This window comes from Bipolaris sorokiniana (assembly GCF_000338995.1).
Source record: "Bipolaris sorokiniana ND90Pr unplaced genomic scaffold COCSAscaffold_20, whole genome shotgun sequence".
Lineage (NCBI taxonomy): Eukaryota > Fungi > Ascomycota > Dothideomycetes > Pleosporales > Pleosporaceae > Bipolaris > Bipolaris sorokiniana.
Genome location: NW_006911914.1, coordinates 205,449 through 220,483, shown reverse-complemented (window position 1 = coordinate 220,483; position 15,035 = coordinate 205,449). Strand labels below are relative to the sequence as shown.

The following is a 15,035-nucleotide window of genomic DNA, read 5'->3' as shown; positions in this document are numbered from 1 at the left end:
TACCGGCTGTGAGGAGTGGCGTATAGGCACCGGGAATATCCAAGGTAGTAGCACCACCGGGGATAAGATATTTACGGCCCATGGGCAGCCAGGGGCTTCCCCAGACTTCATGCCATCCCGCTATTTGTTACTTACATGCACTAAAAACAGGTACGCATACGCAAGGTTCTTGGATTCTCTGGAGGTATCTGCTGTGATTTGAGCTAATTAGCTAGGATTTATCTTAATAGTACCGTACCCAGGACTACGAGATCCCGCTAGTAATTGTCGAAACCTCAATTCGTGCTGACATCCTTAACGCACAAGATTGTTTGCATTACATTGATCATGTTTTCAGAAGAAATCTCGGGGGCCTAAAAAAACTATACTTGGCACGTTCACTTCCATTTTGCTCTTGTTCTTCACCCATCAATCTCGATACCCAGCTCGACCATGTCGTCGTCCACAAGCGCCGACATCGCAATGCCATCAACACCGAAACCCGAAACAATCACACAGGAGCAATGGGAGCCCGAAAAAAGAAAGCCAGGTCTACGCCAGAGAGTAAAACATTTCACATTCGCTTGGTTCCTATGCACAATGAGCACAGGGGGTCTTGCAGTCGCTATTGGAGAGACACCACATCAATTCAAAGGTGAGTACATCACTCCCATCCTACAATCCCATATAAAGAAACCGAAAAAGAGAAAAGCCACTAACACCTCCCCCCCTCCTCCCCAAAAAGGCCAATACCACATCTCCCTCACCCTCTTCCTCACAACCCTCACCATCTTCCTCCTCTTCACCCTGCTGACCCTTTTCCGCTACATCCAACACAAAAACCACTTCCTCTCCGCCTTCTCCTCCCCCCCAGAATCCCTCTTTGCCCCCGCCTTCATCCTAAGCATCTGCGTTCTCATCGCCGGCGTGCAAACACTTGCCATAACCCACGGCCCGAGCACCCCTGGCCTCCTCTCCCTCGTCCACATCCTGTACTGGATCTACGCCGCTATCTCGCTGGTGGGAACGACGTTGCAGTACTGGCTTATCCTCCGCAAAAACACCACTGTACCATTCTCACCGGCGGTTTTCCTCGCAGGGTACTCCTGTATGCTAACTGGTACACTGGCTTCTTTGATCGTAGCGAGTCAGCCGGCACGGCGTCATGTCGCTATTGTGGTGGCAGGTGTGGCGTATCAGGGGTTCGGGTGGTGTATTAGTCTCGTGGGTATCGCCTTGTACATCTCCTCGCTTCTCGAGCGCGGACTTCCCCCGCTGAGGGCGAGGCCGGCGATGTTTATCCCTGTGGGGAGTTGTGCGTATACGGTTGTTGCCCTAGTGGGTATGGCGAGGGGAATTGGGGCACAGCAGGCGTATACGGAGGGTTACTTTGCGAGACACAGCTTAGCGCCAGAGATTCTACGCATCATGGCGTTTTTCTCGTCGGTGTTTGTCTATGTGTTTGCAGTTTGGCTGTTTAGTGTTGCGCTGGTTGCGAATTTGAGTGCAGTGGGGAAGATGCCGTTTAGTCTGGCTTGGTGGGCGTTTATTTTTCCGAATGTCGGGTTTGCGCTTGCGACGAGTGCATTGGGGAGGGAGCTCGAGAGCGAGCCGATTCTCTGGGTGGGAAGTGTTATGACGGCTTTGTTGGTTGTGGTTTGGATTGTTGCGGCTGCGGCGTGTGTGAGGGCGGTGTGGAAGGGGGATATTGTTTGGCCTGGAAAAGACGAAGATAAGGATCGTTGAGAGAATTGATGAGATTGTGTCAGCTGGAATCATGCAATCTGATTGGGTTGTTTACTTATGACTTTACAGAAATATGCAAAAGCTTCATTACCATATCACAGGTCAAAGCCGCTTAGTGCCAAAATAGTTTTTAATTAGAAATAACTACGAATGAATCATATTACTGTATATACACATCGGACAGGACATCTAGTAGTAAAGCTTCTATCCAATATTTGTATTGGCCACTTTCCATCCACCAGGCATCAAATCGGTGTAAATCCTCAGCGGGTCATACTTTGTGCGAATTGACTGCAGCTTCAACAAATTGGCAGCGGGATAGCTTTCAAATACTGGCTGGCCCTTCCCTGCATCATTCATGTACAAGTATCGCGCTGCTAGCGATTTGTTGCGGAGAAGGCTGTTGATATTTGCTGTAATCTTGTCCGCTGCCACATGTACAGTGTCATCGTCTTCGGCAGCGCCCCATGTAAAATTCTCGACTACCCAAAAGTACGGCGCATTGTCGACATCGATTCCCTGGGGATTCCCTCCGCTCTTAGCACTATGCGAGAGGAAGTCCTTTGTAATGGGTTGAAACGTGATGGAAGCCTGAAGGTTAGGAATTCTGGCCAAGTCCGAGTACACCAGAGAATTGAACGTGTCATGTATGATCTGAACGGCATCTCGGTCGACAACCGCAGACAGGGTTCTAAATACCTGGCGTAACCCGAGAGGTTGCAACGCATCTGTTACCGCAATGTAGTCTGACAGCGGCTGCAGCGTGTATGAATCTGCAATAGGAACAAGCTTGGGCGCGGTGAAATTCTCAAATACCCTTGGGTTATCCGTCTGAGAATTGTAAAACTTTGCAGCCGCATACACAGTTAGGTTTGCGGCTGGCAAAGTGACAATTGTCGGAATAATGGCTGCTTTGGCATCAGAAGGCCCGCCGTATTTCCCAAAACTATATACGCCGTCCAGATAGCCTTTGGCTTGAGATTGGCTGAACTGTGCGATACCGACGTGGACATGACTGCCTTTTACGGGGCGCAGATCGAATCTCGTGACAATGCAGAAGGAGTTGCCGCCGCCGCGTAAGGCCCAGAAGATATCCGAGTAGGCATTTGTCGCTGTTGCTTCGATGACCAGGCCGCTGGCAAGAACACACTTGTTCCTGTTAGCAATATTGAAAGAAAAATGGAATGGTAAGCACCTACTTGATATTTAACCACGTTGTCCGAGGCAAAGCCATACTCGGAGGAAAAGAACGATATACCTCCTCCAAGCAACAACCCAGGCACCCCAACATGGCCCACGCGGCCCCCAACAGCCGCAAGCCCAAACGGCTTGAGATACGCATATACATCTCTCCACCGATTCCCAGGACCAACAGATAAAACAGATTGATCACTAGACAGAGCCAATCTCGTCATATTGGACGACGACACCAACACACCCTCGCCACCTATCCCATTAGACCCGGGAATCGGCATGTGACCGCCCCCACGCACCGACAACTTCGATTGCGTGAGCGTAATAGTAACGACCGCGTATGAGACTTGCTCGGCATTCTGAGGCACAAAAACACACGCTGGTGTGCTGTACACGGTTGCTGACCAATATGCTATGTGTATATATCGCGTTAGTAAAGACATCCCATTATATATTTTTTTCTAAAAGAATTAAAAAAAAATAAGGGTACATACGTTCTTGTGTCTCATATGTGTATCCTTGCGCCCCGGGAAGAAAAGTGTAGTCAGGAAACCGATGTTTCAGACGGGAGCAAGCTGCGTTTGCACCGCTTGATGGCTTTTCCGCCGCCGATGGTGCAGCGAGGAGTAATGTAGTGACGACAGCAAAGATATGCATTTTGAAAGCTTTCTTTGCGTCTCTCAGACCATGAGCGAGTGAGAGTCTTTCTTCTTCTTTTTTTCTTGGCAAAGCGACTCTAAGTGGATGTACTTAATTGTTTTGTTCGACTGGGTGGCTCGTAACCTGCTTAATATATGTGCCGAGATGGCGGCAGAGCGTACGGTTTGAGCCAATCCGCCCACCCTCGGGATAATGTGCGCTAGCCTGAGCTCGGCATATTCAGAGCATGTGTAGAATACCTTGACCACAAAATTGAAGCGTAGGCTCCTATACATGAGCTTTTATTTCCATGAAAAATTGGGTTGGTTAGGCGCTGAATATATTGCAAATTTTCTTATGGTACAATAGGCGTTTTGCTAGTATATCTGCATCTCATGATAAACGGAGCTATTTCCTATTCGAGAAAGATATGTTCGTGTACGAAATTGGGTACTTTAACAGATTTTGACAATTACATGTCTGACCTTTTTTTGGGACTATGAAATTACGAGGAACCATGTAAATCAAGTTGCGATAGATACAGAGGGACAGCCACAAAAAAGCAGACTCGAGATTGGTCCTTGTAAGATTTGAATAACGAAGGAATAACTTGCCTTTTCGTGTATACATGCAGTGTAGTAGCACATACTCTTTGTCAATAGAGACCTCTGTCTTACGTACATCACTTTGAAGTTTAAATTACAATGTCCCTTCCGTCTGGACTCTTGCGAAATTTAGCTGAGGATGATACTCCGAAATATGCAATCACTTATATTTAATGAGCTGGTTAAATTGGACCACTGACTTTTGGAGGTGCGTAACCACAGCTGATATCATGCCACTTGATGCAGAATAGTCTACATTCAGTCCTGGGTATGTGCCGCAGATATGGGAAGGAGCGCCGGACGAAGTCTCGCAAAGGCAAGCCATACCAACAATGCCAGCAATGTCTCAACGAGAATTGCGAATCGAAAAACTCCAATACCCAGACCTTGCACCACAGCACCAATGGCAAAGGGCAAAAACGCGCCTCCAATTTGACCCAGAGATGCAACAAATGAGACAGCTGCGACATGTAGTTCTGCCGGCAACAGTCGCGTCAACACTACAACTCCAGAGGGAAACAACGGACCGTGGACGAAGCCAGTTGCCGTCATGAAAATTACGGAGGCCTCCAGAGATGAGAAAGCTGCGAACAGAGCTTCGAAAATGATAGCAAAGAGGAAGTAAAGGACGGTCGCACGCCGTACGCCCATCCTATCCGTGGCGAAACCCAGGACTAACCGTCCAATAGCCATACCGATCCAGTAGCCCGAGGAAGAGAGACCAGCTATATAGTCACTCGCATGTCGCTCGCGGAGCATAAATGAAACCACCCACCCAGAGATGGAAGTTTCCACGCCAACATAGGTGAGAAAAAAGGCTGCGCAGAGCCAGGTAGCTGGGTGCTTGAAGATTTCCCTAAGGTCAACCTTGGAATCAGACATCTTTGACTGCTTGCTCTGGCGGTAGACAGATGCGCTCTCGTGTCGGAAAGCAGCGACCTGGACTATGAATGATAATGCGCATGCCTCAGCCTTCACCCAGTTAGTATGTACTTTACCATAAAACTCTCGTGGTGCACTTACTAGAATTGAATACCAAGTCCACCAATGCTGATGCTTCGCAGTCAACATAGTCAAGAGCAAAGGGCCAAGTGCCCCACCAACAGAATAACTCCCATGCAACAGCCCGGAAATCGTATTCGCCTTCTTCATGCTCCCCGCCCATGCGCACCAGCTCCCATCTAGCAGCCCAGTCCCTAGTCCTTGAAACGCAAAGGCTACCAGTATCAGTCCGAATCCTGGATGCACTGCTACAGTCGCAGTAGCAAGGACTTGCAGGATGGGACCCACAAAAGCGATACCCCGCTGACCAAACCGGTAGTGTACGGCATCACTGAACTGCGCGGCAAGTACGTATCCAATGGGCCCAGCCAGAAATATAGAAGATACTTGGATGTCGCTAAGGTTGTAGTGTTGCGACAGCAAAGGGAGAACAGCACCAATGGATGAGTTGAACAGCCCGAGTGTGGCGAACGAGTACATTGCCGCTGCGATCTTGAAGATCAACCGCATGTTCATTGTTTCGGGCTCTTCCTGTGAGGCTCCTTGGTCTGGAGTGACAAACGTCCTACTATTATCGCCAAGGAGAGGCGAGTTCTCGTCCGACCTAGATTGGTGCGCCATGTTTGTTGCAATGTTACGCGTCGCGGACGCGGTTTTGGTGGTTCAAGGTGGAGAAGTGATCACAGTGTCATTTCTCATAGCTGTACTCTAACTCGGCAGTTTAAAATCGGGTAGGGGTTTTGGTTAGATGGCTAGTGACGAGTTGAGATGGTAGTTGGCTGTTGTTGCACCAGATCGCTGCGAATAGATACGTACTACTACTACTGCTAGTGTTAGATAGTAAGCGCGGCCAAGACCGTTTCTGTCGTGACATCATGGCCAAAGCGTCTTGGCTGGACGGAGGAATTGTTTCTTGCAACACCAATTTGGAAGAGATGAATGGAAAATATACTTTCAAATGGGAAGCTGAACCATCATGAATGGTAGGATGCTTTTAGCTGTTTTGTCCAAAAGACCTGCGGCAGGGAGTCCTGGAACCAACACGCCGCCAGCCCTTTTCACATTGATAGCAAAATCAACACAATTGTAGTGCCTGATTGTTGTGAATTTTCCAGATACCAAGTAGATCTACCAGAGTCTAATGATAAGTACACGAGAGAAACATTCGTTCCTGGAAATTGCTTCCATGAGCCGCATCAGCGTCATGGAAATACGCACGAAGCACACACTTTAGCCGGGCTATTACCCATCTAGCTGCCTTTGCGTAAACCAACTGCATTTTAACTTGAATACATTCTTATCAATCCCGATCTGGCATTCAGAGGGCGTTGGCGTGTGATATGAGTTCTTCCTGACAGCCACATTCTCTTCTTGGCTTGATTCTCCATTATCAGATACATAGTTCTCAAAAGGGCGGCATCAGAAACGTAGCAACTATATATAGAACGGTTGGAATGAGCTCTTAATCCCGCTAACATCAGAAGCTCAAACTTAGAGCACAGCCGACAGAGGAATTAGTCCTCATCATCAGAAGAGGTGTAGCCTAATCCAAGTGAAAGTGTGTTTCCTGTCTTGGACGCAGATGCATTTGTTGAGGACTGTACATTGGCGACAGGTGGTTTTGCAGAACTTGTCGTATTGGCGTTAGCATTCGCCTGGGAAGGAATGTTCATCGTTTTTTGCTGAGTTGTCTCGGCCGTCGACTGTAATTTTTCAACAGGCTTCTGCTCCTCTGGGATGGAACTTGATTTCCTCAGCTTCACGCCCTTGAGGAGTCCGGCTTCAGGTCCTTTCTTCCTCTTCTTGCCAGCAGCTGCCCACTGTTCGGCACCATGCTCCTGTGTCGGCTCTGCACTCTCCTCTTCAAGTCCACGCGCCTTTCTCTCTGCCGCTTCACGCTGCCTTCGGAATAGATCCAGCTGCTCAGTAGTTTCTTTCTTGACGTTGGCTTCTTCCAGGCGCTTCTTCTCAAGAATTGAGTCCAGGTAGTCGGCTTCCTCGTCGTCAAGGGCGACATGGAGCTTGTAGCGTGCTTTTTCCTCAAACTCGGCTTGCTTCTTGTCTTTGTTGGCCTGCAAGACTTCGTACAGACTCTTGCCGTCGTGCTGCTTTGCTAGCTCGGCTTTGACACGTCTGGCGTCTTCAATCTCCTGCTGCGCTCTTTTCCACTCATCGTCGCGTTGCACTTCCTCCCCGGCATTGCCACCACTGACGAACCCTGAAGACATTCCGATCCACACGCATATGGTTAGCGCAGGTTGTTGAGAGCGGCGTAGTGGTTCCTCAAACCCACAGATTTGGTGTCGGGACAGCGAGGCTGGAAAGGATACCGCATTCACACTAGCGCCAACGAGTGGTTCCCCACCAGTTTTCCTTCATCCGCGGACAAGTCAGCTTCTGATACGTGGAGCATTTATGCCGGTGCCTATTTGTGCTCAGGACATGCCCCCACAAGGTGGATGAATGTTGAGACTGACGTAGGAGGGGTGTTGCACGACGCGTTGCCCCTCCACTTGCGCCGCCATTCAAAAGATTTCACTTTCTTTCAATTCCCATTCCTCCTACACTACAAACTTTACATTTCCCAATCTTATGCTCCGCACTCTAGCAAGAATGGCACCCAAGAACTGGACAAAGGAGAACTTTACGGTAAGTGCATCTGTAACCCCCCACATCAGCCATACCAGAGAATGTGTCTTCTCAAGACATCACAATTGCCCTACAATTGGTTTGAGGGACCGAAATCATTCAAACTATTACTATGCATGAGCCAATGGCAGCCGAACAGAAGTTAATCGGTCGCAGCTCAACACTGGCGCAAAGATTCCTGCTATTGGCCTCGGAACCTGGCAATCAAAGCCTGGTGAGGTCCGCGAAGCTGTCAAGGCTGCTCTCCAGGGCGGCTACCGTCACATCGACACTGCGCTTGCATATGGCAACGAGAAGGAAGTCGGCCAGGGTATCAAGGACTCTGGTGTCCCCCGTGAGGAGATCTGGGTCACCACCAAGCTCGACAACCCATGGCACAAGCGCGTCGAAGAAGGCATCAACAGCTCGCTAAGTAGCCTTGGCCTCGATTACGTCGATCTCTACCTTATGGTATGTTTAGTCCTGTGCAATTACCGTCCCTGATAGGCAAACATGCTAACCACTCTGATAGCACTGGCCCTCTTCAACCGACCCTGATGACCTGAAGAAGCACTACCCCGACTGGGACTTCAAGGACACCTGGGTTGAGATGCAGAAGCTGCCCGAATCTGGCCGTGTGAAGAACATTGGTGTCTCCAACTTCGCTATCAAGAATCTTGAGAAGCTCTTCGCCGATTCTCGGTTCAAGATCACGCCTGCTGTTAACCAGATCGAGCTCCACCCCAACAACCCCTCGTAAGCTAGACTCACTCACATCATACAACGATACACAGACTGACAACGGATGCAGACCCAAGCTCCTCGACTACTGCAAGGAGAAGGGCATCCACTGCACCGCCTACTCATGCCTTGGCTCCACCGATTCTCCTCTGTACAGGAACGAGAAGCTCAAGAAGCTTGCCGAGAACAAGGGAAAGTCTGTCCAGCAGGTCCTGCTGATGTGGGGTCTCCAGCGCGGCACTAGCGTCATCCCCAAGTCTGTCACAGCATCTCGCATCATGGGCAACTTTGAGCTTGACGGCTGGGAATTGACTGATGAGGAGATGAAGGAAATCAGCTCGCTGCCTGAGCGCTTCAAGGTTTGCGGAGACGCCTGGCTGCCTGTCAAAGTGTTCTTTGGTGATGACGAGTAGGTCTGTTGAATTTTGCCAAAGAGTTTAAAGTGCAATGATACCACGAATACATAGAGAATTAAAAATAAGAACAAGACGTACAAACACATGATTAGTGGAGCGGGACACATTGTGCAGTGTTGTTGGGTAGTGCCAGAAAGAGGCGTGGAAGCCTGGCGTGTGGCAATTTCCTCAGGTCATGTGAGTGCGCGTTCAGCGCTAGTGAGACGCGACGACTGTCGGTGCCCGCTCGCCACTCATCCTTCCCTTTCAAGCATTTAGACCTGCACGTTCTCACAATCTCACAACTCAGACTCTTCCACTTGCCACTACATCCCTGAAATACCTATACTCCAAAACTTCCCAATATGAGCAACGAAGAAGAGCAGTATGACGACAGCACAATGGGCGGCCCTGGTGCACCAACGCCCGTTTCTGCACTTGAGGTAGGCTCTAAATCATTCTTCGTACCTTGGTGTGTGCTGACAGTAATTCAGGGCGTCAATGGACTTACGGCACGCGATATTAAGCTAGTAATCGAGGGCGGTTTCAACACAGTGGAATCCATTGCTTACACGTACGTTGGGCACCGTATCATATCCAGCTCCGCCACTAACGCTTGCCAGGCCGCGACGAACGCTCGAACAGATCAAGGGTATATCGGAACAAAAGGCGACCAAGTTACTAGCTGAGGGTGTGTATCAAAGTACCGGCCCAGGTATCTCTTGCTAACCGATTCAGCGTCGAAACTTGTACCTATGGGCTTTACTACGGCCACAGAGATGCATTCGCGCAGAAGCGAACTAATATCCATCACGACCGGATCGAAGCAGTTAGACACGCTTCTTGCAGGAGGTATTGAGACGGGCTCCATAACAGAGATATTTGGTGAATTCCGAACAGGAAAAAGTCAGATCTGCCACACTCTGGCTGTCACCTGCCAGTTGCCTTTCGATATGGGAGGCGGAGAAGGTAAATGTCTATATATCGACACTGAGGGCACTTTCCGACCAGTCCGATGTTTGGCCGTTGCAAATCGGTTTGGACTTTCGGGCGAAGAGGTTCTTGACAACGTCGCGTATGCTCGCGCATACAACTCAGATCATCAGCTGGAGCTCCTCAATCAGGCCGCCCAAATGATGACCGAGACACGCTTTTCGCTGCTGGTCGTTGACTCTGCTACTGCATTATATCGTACAGACTTTGCAGGACGTGGTGAGCTCTCTGCGAGGCAGACGCACCTAGCCAAGTTCATGCGCACCCTACAACGGCTCGCAGACGAGTTTGGAATCGCCGTCATCATCACGAACCAGGTAGTTGCACAGGTCGATGGTGGGCCAAGTGCCATGTTCAACCCAGACCCAAAGAAGCCCATTGGAGGAAACATTATCGCACACGCAAGTACGACGCGTCTCAGTTTGAGGAAGGGTAGAGGAGAGACGCGTGTCTGCAAGATCTACGACAGTCCATGCTTGCCCGAGAGCGATTGCTTGTTTGCCATCAATGAGGACGGTATCGGAGACCCGAAGGAGAAGGATTTGGAGGAGAGGAACAACAGGTGATGAGCGGTCGGTGTCTGTTTAGGTTGGCGATTTTGGGGCGGAAGGCGACTGGACGATGGTGATTTAAGTAATTGCGGTTTGCGTTCAACGATTTATGCTCATGCAATGTTATGATATCCCTCATATTTTCCAGTCCACGATACGAGTCCAAGTGAAGGCATTCGTGAGTTGACAGGGGTTTCTTTGTTGCAGACGCAGCCATCACTTATAGTATACTTACTACTAGTAGTGTCGTGGATGATCTGTGGCCAGGAATAAGCCGCTCGCAGGAAGGGCCGTGCGCTAGCAGCTTTCCTCGCGCATTCCCATCGCGACCACTGTTTTTGTGAGCTCCACCTCCGCGCCGACTGCCGCAACCCACACCGACCACACACTGTACCCTCCAGCTCGCCGCCATAGTAATCGCAGGACCTTCGCATGCGAGCAGAATGTCACAAAACGGAGGCACATGTCTCTACAAAGAGGCGCGATTGAACATTGAGCCCGCCTTCCCTGGGTCAACAATCGCATTCACCATCCCAGCATACTCTCCTTTCGCCAGCCGCTCTAGCATAAAGCGTAGTGTCATCACCGAACAGTATGTCGATAAGGATGAAGACGCCTTTACCAGGCGCCATTTAGCAACAGATGGATCCATGTACTTTCGGCGGCATCATGGCTACCCACGAAGCTTTCTTTGGCGCGTGTTGGATAACAGAAAGATGCTGGAAATACAGTCAACAGATTTAGACCACGAATCTACTGACAAGTTTGAGGCTACTCTCACTCTTCTTTTCCAGTTCCCTGCGCCAATCCGCCCTTTCTGTGTCGCCTTCGCAGAGCCCGTCGACCGAGACGCCTTGACCGTTTTTGCAATCACTACCGCCAACGAGCTTTACACAATTACACTACATCGAGACTTCTTTGCTACCCCTGCGGCTTCGGAGCAGGACCCAGAGACTTGGTGCAAGAGAGTTGAGCCAGCACTCTTCAGCGGGCGCATACCCTTCAGGCTCGTCGCTGAGAGTGCTGATGAATTGCTGGTCACTCTAGACGATGGAGCCATATGCCGCTTAGTGTGGGACAAGGCCAACGCCACCTGGGACGGATCGCGATATCAACAGAACAACTGGTCGGTGCGCGGCCTTCTGTCTTGGAAAGCACAGCCCACAGTCCGGTTCGAGAATGCGGAATTTGCTACATCTGCTGCTGCCGCCGTCGCTATATCGCCTGAAAAGAACCATATTCTCTCGGTCTGCTTAGATCACACCATACGGGCATGGAACATCGCATCAGGGAAGTCAGGCGCTCATATAGATCTCTTGGGCGCCGATGAAATGGCTTTGGAGAAGTCGCATACTTCATATTCCATTGGGCCCTCGCAGTCAATGCTGATGCAGGTTGTAGAAGTAATTGGTGGAATTGGAGGCGCTGATTACCATGTCGTTACGTATTCGCCGAAGCAGCACCAGTTCAAGTTTTGGGGCGTCAGAGACGCAGATGACGCAGAGTTGGGTTTCTACGATGCTGCCGAGGACTCGGATTTCACTCCCCCAATCGACGAGCTCATGAAGACGACTGTTTGGACGCTGGAAGAATTTCACATTGTCCCCGGACCTAGCGGATGGAGAGGCTCAGAAATTTGGATCCGCGCAAGATCTGGACCGAGCAGCAAAATTTATTCTTTGAAGTTCGATCTCACCGATACGCCAGAAGCCCGAACCCAGGCCTGGAAGAATGACTGGGTTTGTGTGGAATCTGGTCCTCTGACTGTTGATGCACTAAGGTCTCATCCTGCCAACCCGAGCGAGCGGGACGAGGTCATTGATCATGATGATCTTGACTCCACTGAGAAATGGCTCGACTTCTTATTCTACCCCGGCAGATTTACCACCGCAACACTGGAAACTTCGTTGTATATTTACAAAAGAGGACTCGAACAAGACCGGCCAGGTCGATCATCTAGTAGAGGCTCTCTCAAAGAACGCCTGTGCGCTGCTGTCACTACTCTCGCTGTGAACGGAAGCCGTGAGTCGGACGAAATCGAGGATGCTGTAGCTGTGCAATGGCAAGCGTACTACAGCCTTGTAAAAGACCTGCACAAGCGGAGAGGAGAATCACTTTCACTTGTGTATGACCGGGATTCGGGTAGGCCATGGCTTGTCCTAAGTGACTATGTGTCTGCGATACGGACTTGTAGCGAATCTGAGATCACCAAGCTAAACGCCAGCGTCATCTCTAGTTCGCGCACACTGAGCAAACCACTCCGCAAGACGTTGGATACTTCCGAGTCACGGGACGTTGCGCGACTGCTGAATGCGGCGGCTTCTTTTAGACAACGGCTGCCATCGTTTGTTCAGCACGAGGTGCGAAGACATTTGGAGATGGACATACTTCAGAGCCGTAACATCACCATCCTGGATCGAATGGAATGGATCGAAGCCAACAGTGAGCTTTCACAGCAAGTGTCTGACGAAGACGTCACCATGCTTGTCGAAGAACTGGGTATGGAGGTCAAGGATCTCGGTACTGAGACATTCCTCCGTGCCATCAAGATACTAGGTTACGAGGAAGACGGCAAGCCCCAGCCAAGGAGGCAGATTGCACGGTATGGCTTGAGCGCCTTGACTAGAGTTTCTCAAGAAACTCTAGAGGGTGATCGTGATGTGTTGTTAGACCTGCTTGTTCTCCTGCTTTTCATGTTCATTGAGCTGGAAGGAGAAAGTCTTGAGGACTTTGATGCGCCAGAGGTCTTTGCCGAGTTGATTCTCCGTTACAAGGATTGCTTGGTGGTATCTTGGCTGGCTGGCACGGTTTGGGCTCACCAAAGCGCAACCGGGCTGGCATCAGAGAACGTAAACCGGGCACTGAGCGAGACGCTGAAGGTGGGCAAGAAGCTTCCCATCACGCAAACAGTCCTCGAAGGCGCTTACGGTGGACGTGCATTCGAAGTACCGTTACCGAAGGACTTGAAGGCTGATCTACTTACGAAATGGAGCCGAGGTTGGCTGACATCAATCTTCGAGGAGCACGAGTACGAGGCCGTGGTAGAAGATATCATGGGTATTCTACTGGCACAAAGAGAGTATGACCTTGCGATGGACTTTTCCAAGTTCCTCATCGAAGGCTATTGGGCGTCTTACATGAGAGGCCGGCTATACATCGCATTGGGAGACAACGCGACTGCATCGATGTGCTTCCAGAAACCTGCATACACTTTGGGTAAGAGTCAAATAGAGCCATACTGGAGCGACGCTAACTCTTGCAGCTCTTGGTGCCATGTTCGATGTGGCGGAACAAGACACAATGGGCCTGGTGTCTGAAGTAGAGCGAAACTCGTTCTCCGAAGGTCTCGGCCATTACTACAATCATGTTGTTGGTCTGTTTGAGAGAGCCAAGGCGTATTCGTACGTTGCGGACTTTGCCAAACTTGGCCTCCGGTCGTTGCTGGGCCAAGAAGATGAGGGGCTCAGAACTGAGCTCCTTCAACGGCTATTCACCGCGTCTATACAGACGTGTAGGTTTCAAGACGCATACACAGCCATGATTAGACATAGTGATGCAGCTTTGTAAGTCGATACACGGACACGCCATATGGACAAGGACTAATGCTAGTGTAGGAAGCAATCCGACCTACAGACTCTGATCACGACTATGGTTGCACAGTCACGCACTACAGAACTACTAAGGTTTCCATTTGTGGGACTGGCGGATTCTGTGGACAGCATTCTGACATCGCTTTGCCAGAAGACGCTCAACATCGCTTCAGGGCCTCCCTACCACCAGATTCTGTATTCTTTCCGCATCTCGCGAAACAACTTCCGGGGTGCGGCGTCAATCCTCCACGAGCGACTCCAACGACTGAAGACGACTTCGTCGAAGGTGCACGACCCAGCAGATGAATCGCTAGCACAGTGCTACCTTATGATTATCAACACATTGTCTTCGGTCAGTAAAGAGGATGCATACATCCTGGCCGAGCAACGCATTGAAGGAACCGGGGGCCCGCCGCAATGGGGTATTGGTCAGGGCAAGAAGTTGCTTAAGAGGCAGATTATTACACTAGATACGCTAAGGAAGGAGTACCAGGCTGAGCTTGACCGTGTTGCGGCGATTGAGAGTGGGCAGTTCCCGTTTTTGGACCCGAGCGAGGACATGGATATCTTGTAGTAGCAGGTGCATGAGTTTGCCAGGTTTCAGCGCGGCGTTCATAGGACGGGATTGCGAATATATGGGTTAATGCCACGGTCACTGCCACAGCCACAAAAGAAGGTGTGTTTCTGGTAGGTAACAGGGACATGGAGATAGTGTACGGCATCACATGATTGAAATGATTTGGCTGTATGAGGCAAAGGCTGTCTGTGAAATGGTGCCATGTCCAATAGAAGACGTTGTTTCTTTGTCTCGTGCTCTTTGTGGTGAATGGAAAAGAGAGAACACCAAAGTTGCGCGCTAGTACAAAGGAATGCGGGGCGTCGCGACTCATGCGCCGCAACTGCACAAAGCTGACACCGGTTGCTATAGCGCCAGCGCCGTGTGGCTCATGTGCGATAGATACTGATAGTCTT

At 50.3% G+C, this 15,035-nt stretch overlaps 6 protein-coding genes across 6 annotated transcripts; 3 read left to right on the top strand and 3 right to left on the bottom strand.

The window, feature by feature from the left end:
• Nucleotides 1-213: 213 nt before the first annotated feature.
• COCSADRAFT_41908 (uncharacterized protein) lies at nt 214-1,828 on the top strand. The gene is made up of 2 exons (XM_007707620.1): nt 214-634; nt 725-1,828. The coding sequence occupies exons 1-2, from the start codon at nt 433-435 to the stop codon at nt 1,723-1,725; spliced, it is 1,203 nt and encodes a 400-aa protein (XP_007705810.1). The 5' UTR covers nt 214-432; the 3' UTR covers nt 1,726-1,828.
• Nucleotides 1,829-1,888: 60 nt separating this feature from the next.
• Nucleotides 1,889-3,576, bottom strand: COCSADRAFT_154661 (uncharacterized protein; the record flags this gene model as incomplete). The annotated part of the gene is made up of 3 exons (XM_007707696.1): nt 1,889-2,874; nt 2,925-3,331; nt 3,414-3,576. 3 exons carry the CDS (start codon nt 3,574-3,576, stop codon nt 1,930-1,932), a joined length of 1,515 nt encoding a protein of 504 aa, XP_007705886.1. The 3' UTR covers nt 1,889-1,929.
• A 647-nt stretch (nt 3,577-4,223) lies between these two features.
• Nucleotides 4,224-5,954, bottom strand: COCSADRAFT_204388 (uncharacterized protein). Its single transcript, XM_007707695.1, has 2 exons — nt 5,187-5,954; nt 4,224-5,135 (listed from the first exon to the last, which is right to left on the bottom strand). Exons 1-2 carry the CDS (start codon nt 5,784-5,786, stop codon nt 4,422-4,424), a joined length of 1,314 nt encoding a protein of 437 aa, XP_007705885.1. The 5' UTR covers nt 5,787-5,954; the 3' UTR covers nt 4,224-4,421.
• Nucleotides 5,955-6,256: 302 nt separating this feature from the next.
• COCSADRAFT_41906 (uncharacterized protein) lies at nt 6,257-7,447 on the bottom strand. The gene has a single exon (XM_007707619.1). It carries the CDS (start codon nt 7,391-7,393, stop codon nt 6,680-6,682), a length of 714 nt encoding a protein of 237 aa, XP_007705809.1. The 5' UTR covers nt 7,394-7,447; the 3' UTR covers nt 6,257-6,679.
• A 141-nt stretch (nt 7,448-7,588) lies between these two features.
• COCSADRAFT_41905 (uncharacterized protein) lies at nt 7,589-9,040 on the top strand. The gene is made up of 4 exons (XM_007707618.1): nt 7,589-7,814; nt 7,971-8,264; nt 8,326-8,549; nt 8,605-9,040. The coding sequence occupies exons 1-4, from the start codon at nt 7,779-7,781 to the stop codon at nt 8,945-8,947; spliced, it is 897 nt and encodes a 298-aa protein (XP_007705808.1). The 5' UTR covers nt 7,589-7,778; the 3' UTR covers nt 8,948-9,040.
• A 1,798-nt stretch (nt 9,041-10,838) lies between these two features.
• COCSADRAFT_194695 (uncharacterized protein) lies at nt 10,839-14,876 on the top strand. The gene is made up of 3 exons (XM_007707694.1): nt 10,839-13,689; nt 13,736-14,036; nt 14,088-14,876. Exons 1-3 carry the CDS (start codon nt 10,917-10,919, stop codon nt 14,635-14,637), a joined length of 3,624 nt encoding a protein of 1,207 aa, XP_007705884.1. The 5' UTR covers nt 10,839-10,916; the 3' UTR covers nt 14,638-14,876.
• The last annotated feature ends 159 nt before the right edge of the window (nt 14,877-15,035 follow it).

Excerpts from the sequence above, each read along its gene's own strand:
- COCSADRAFT_41908 (XM_007707620.1), top strand. The coding sequence starts at position 433 with ATGTCGTCGTCCACAAGCGCCGACATCGCAATGCCATCAACACCGAAA. Across the intron at positions 635-724 it reads GACACCACATCAATTCAAAG|GCCAATACCACATCTCCCTC; the intron begins GTGAGTACATCA and ends CTCCCCAAAAAG.
- COCSADRAFT_204388 (XM_007707695.1), bottom strand. The coding sequence starts at position 5,786 with ATGGCGCACCAATCTAGGTCGGACGAGAACTCGCCTCTCCTTGGCGAT. Across the intron at positions 5,136-5,186 it reads GGACTTGGTATTCAATTCTA|GCTGAGGCATGCGCATTATC; the intron begins GTAAGTGCACCA and ends AACTGGGTGAAG.
- COCSADRAFT_41906 (XM_007707619.1), bottom strand. The coding sequence starts at position 7,393 with ATGTCTTCAGGGTTCGTCAGTGGTGGCAATGCCGGGGAGGAAGTGCAA.
- COCSADRAFT_41905 (XM_007707618.1), top strand. The coding sequence starts at position 7,779 with ATGGCACCCAAGAACTGGACAAAGGAGAACTTTACG. Across the intron at positions 7,815-7,970 it reads GGACAAAGGAGAACTTTACG|CTCAACACTGGCGCAAAGAT; the intron begins GTAAGTGCATCT and ends AATCGGTCGCAG. Across the intron at positions 8,265-8,325 it reads ACGTCGATCTCTACCTTATG|CACTGGCCCTCTTCAACCGA; the intron begins GTATGTTTAGTC and ends CCACTCTGATAG.
- COCSADRAFT_194695 (XM_007707694.1), top strand. The coding sequence starts at position 10,917 with ATGTCACAAAACGGAGGCACATGTCTCTACAAAGAGGCGCGATTGAAC. Across the intron at positions 13,690-13,735 it reads GAAACCTGCATACACTTTGG|CTCTTGGTGCCATGTTCGAT; the intron begins GTAAGAGTCAAA and ends TAACTCTTGCAG. Across the intron at positions 14,037-14,087 it reads AGACATAGTGATGCAGCTTT|GAAGCAATCCGACCTACAGA; the intron begins GTAAGTCGATAC and ends ATGCTAGTGTAG.